We start from the raw sequence: 2,743 nt of genomic DNA, 5'->3' as shown, positions 1-2,743 counted from the left end.
ATAGGCTAGAGCTGCACTTCCAACGTGGTCATTGTGAGCTACATGTGACCACTGGCCTCGTGAACAGTGATTGTCAGCATGAAGCATGCTGGATTTCAAAGGTTTAGAAAAAAAGAAAAGAAGGCAAAATATCTCAATAATAACCTGTATGTTGTTGGGGCCCCTGAGTGGCTTAGTTGGTTATGCGCCCAACTCTTAATTTCCACTCAGGTTGTGATCTCACAGACATGAGATCCAGCCCCGCATCAGGCTTCCTGCTCAGCATGGAGTCAGCCTGAGAGTCTCTCTTCTTCTCTGCCCTCCCCACCCACTGGGACTCTGGCACTCTGTCTCTCTGAATGCCTCTAAAAAAATAAAAATAAATAAAAAGTAACTTGTTGTTTCAACTTGTTGAAGTGATACTATTTTTGATCTATTGGGTTTATAAAAATTTATTATTAAAATTAATTTCCTCTTTGTTTTCACCTTTTTAGTTGTGGCTACAACTAAACTTAAAATCCTAAGCATGGCCCATACTGTTTCTCATGGCCAGCACTGCTCTGGGGAAACCCTCCTCACTGTTCTCTTTGCTTGCCCTCTGGGGTCTGCCCCCAACAATTTCCTCTCCACAAAGGCAGGCAGAGTGATCCTTTTGACACATAAATGAAATCATCTTGCTCTCTTGCTCAAATCTACCCAGTGGCTCCTTAACACACTTACAACCCAAAGCTTGCCCCAAGGTCTGGGAGTCCCTGCTCCTCGCTCCCTGTAGATGCACACCACCCACCACTCCCTACTCAGTTCCTGCACCTTGTCCTCTGTGCTGTATTTTTGAGCAGGTCAGGTGTGTGCCCACCTTAGGGCCCTGGCCTCTCTCTGCCCAGAACTCTTGGCCCAGATATCTGTGAGCCATGCTCATTCCTCTCTTGGATTTCTGCCCAAATGCGTTCCTTGAGCATCACACGTAGCCAGCATGCCTCCCCTTCCCTTCCACCCTAATGGTACTTCCCTCTCCTGCCTTCCCGGGTATCATATGATGCGCTTTGGTCTGTTGGTTCACTACCCCTCCCTCTGTGAAAGAACATAGCCCCATGTGCACAGGGCTCTATGTCTCTGGTTTCTGGCTACCACAGATGTTCAGTGAATATTTGTTGAATGAATGAATAAGGAACAAACAGTGGACATTTAATAGTTGGTGAACAAATGAACAAACAAAGAAGGGGATCTACAGGCTCTACATGAGGTCTGTCAGAATTGCAGGGGTGAGACGTGCTCCAGTCTGGGGACTGTGGACACGGAAAGAAAGAAGTGCACACTGTTATGAACTTTTTGAGAATACATTTATTATTGTCACTTTCTTCAGTGATTACAAGGATTGGTCTTCTTGGGGACTTTGCTCAGAGCTTTCTACTCTTTGTGGGTATTCTTATGAGAAGTGTCTAGCACAACAGAAACCAGGGATATGAATTCATTGAAGTTGACCTGTCCGTCTTTATCAGCATCCAGATCTTGAAATAATTTGTCAACCGTAGCTTGATCTTTGGTGTTCTAGAAAGGGACATGAAAGACAATGAGCTCAGACTCTTTCTCCCCTTCTCCAAGCCTCTCATCTCTCAGAGCTCAGCTCAGGGAGGCCCAGGGACATTAAGTCATTCGCCAAAACTGTGTTGGGGAATCCACTGTGACAAAACAGAAGGCAGAGGGAAGCAACTGTCGTGAGTCACCCTAGAGCCACTCAAGTCTCAACCTGGAAGGTCTCTGTAGCTCACTAATCCCCACAGGTGAGGGAACAATCCCAGAGAGAGAGGCAAATATTGCTGGAGGTGACAGAGTAAGTTATGGAGAGAGAGGGAGGCAGACCCCCCCCCAGGCCGACCTCTGCCCAGCCCTTCAGAGGGCAAGTTTGGTTGAGAGGCCATCACCTACCTTGAGGGTGTTTGGAAGTTCCCTTATGATCAGCTGCTTCATCTCACCCTTTGAAAGGGTGTCAGGATGCCCCACCCGGGCTGAGTACCGGTGGAAGACATCAACGATCCCCTCCAGGTGGTCCTCCAGCTTAGTCATCTTCTCACCCTTCAGGAGACAAGGAAGGTCTAGGGCAGCTCCTCCCCTACCCATCCCCACATCTCCGCTCTCTTCTTTCTGGTTCAGACAATGGATGACTTCCCCCACATCTGCTTTGCATTCTCTGTTTGATCACTAGCAAATTTTTCAATTGTAGATAGGCTTGGGGGCCTGGGGGGCATATCATGCCATCTAAAGTCTAAAAGAATCAACCCCATTGCCACAATGTTCCATGTCCCCTTGTCTCCTAGAGAGTATAATTCAGAGGGTGATGTTCACTCAAGCACACCCAGGAAGGATTTGGTGGCTAGCTAGGCTCTTTCCTTTCCCCGGGTGATGGCACTTTGTCCACAGGTCTCTTCCACCTTCACGTCCCTGGGTCCTGTGACTGAGTCTACCTAGCACAGCAAGGGCTGGTCTCCTGAGTCCAACCTGCACTCAGTCCAGATATGCTTTGGCAAGCAGAAGCTTGTGGCTTCCAACAGCCATCAGTCCCTACCCTGTGTGCCCCCCGAGGGCACAGCCAAGGACAGGACACTTACCCTTCAATGTTTAGGAGAGTGGAAATGTAGCAAGGAGCCTGCACTGGTGAGGACTACTGAGCAGGGAGGTTTTTATAAGGCACCCTAGGCTTCACCTTCAACCTCAAGTGAAGAAATCTCTCTGATTCATCTTGAGGCAATTGCTAGACGATGCTGTG

The 2,743-nt window shown here is 48.3% G+C and overlaps 1 protein-coding gene across 1 annotated transcript; it reads right to left on the bottom strand.

The window, feature by feature from the left end:
• Positions 1 to 1,300: 1,300 nt before the first annotated feature.
• Positions 1,301 to 2,743, bottom strand: S100A12 (S100 calcium binding protein A12). The gene is made up of 3 exons (XM_038541784.1): positions 2,586 to 2,743; positions 1,906 to 2,052; positions 1,301 to 1,527 (listed from the first exon to the last, which is right to left on the bottom strand). The coding sequence occupies exons 2-3, from the start codon at positions 2,041 to 2,043 to the stop codon at positions 1,387 to 1,389; spliced, it is 279 nt and encodes a 92-aa protein (XP_038397712.1). The 5' UTR covers positions 2,044 to 2,052; positions 2,586 to 2,743; the 3' UTR covers positions 1,301 to 1,386.

This window comes from Canis lupus, chromosome 7, assembly GCF_011100685.1.
Source record: "Canis lupus familiaris isolate Mischka breed German Shepherd chromosome 7, alternate assembly UU_Cfam_GSD_1.0, whole genome shotgun sequence".
NCBI lineage: Eukaryota > Metazoa > Chordata > Mammalia > Carnivora > Canidae > Canis > Canis lupus.
Note: the sequence above shows the minus strand (reverse complement) of the source record. Positions and strands in the feature narration are given on the sequence as shown.

Excerpts from the sequence above, each read along its gene's own strand:
- S100A12 (XM_038541784.1), bottom strand. The coding sequence starts at position 2,043 with ATGACTAAGCTGGAGGACCACCTGGAGGGGATCGTTGATGTCTTCCAC. Across the intron at positions 1,528-1,905 it reads AACTTCCAAACACCCTCAAG|AACACCAAAGATCAAGCTAC; the intron begins GTAGGTGATGGC and ends GTCCCTTTCTAG.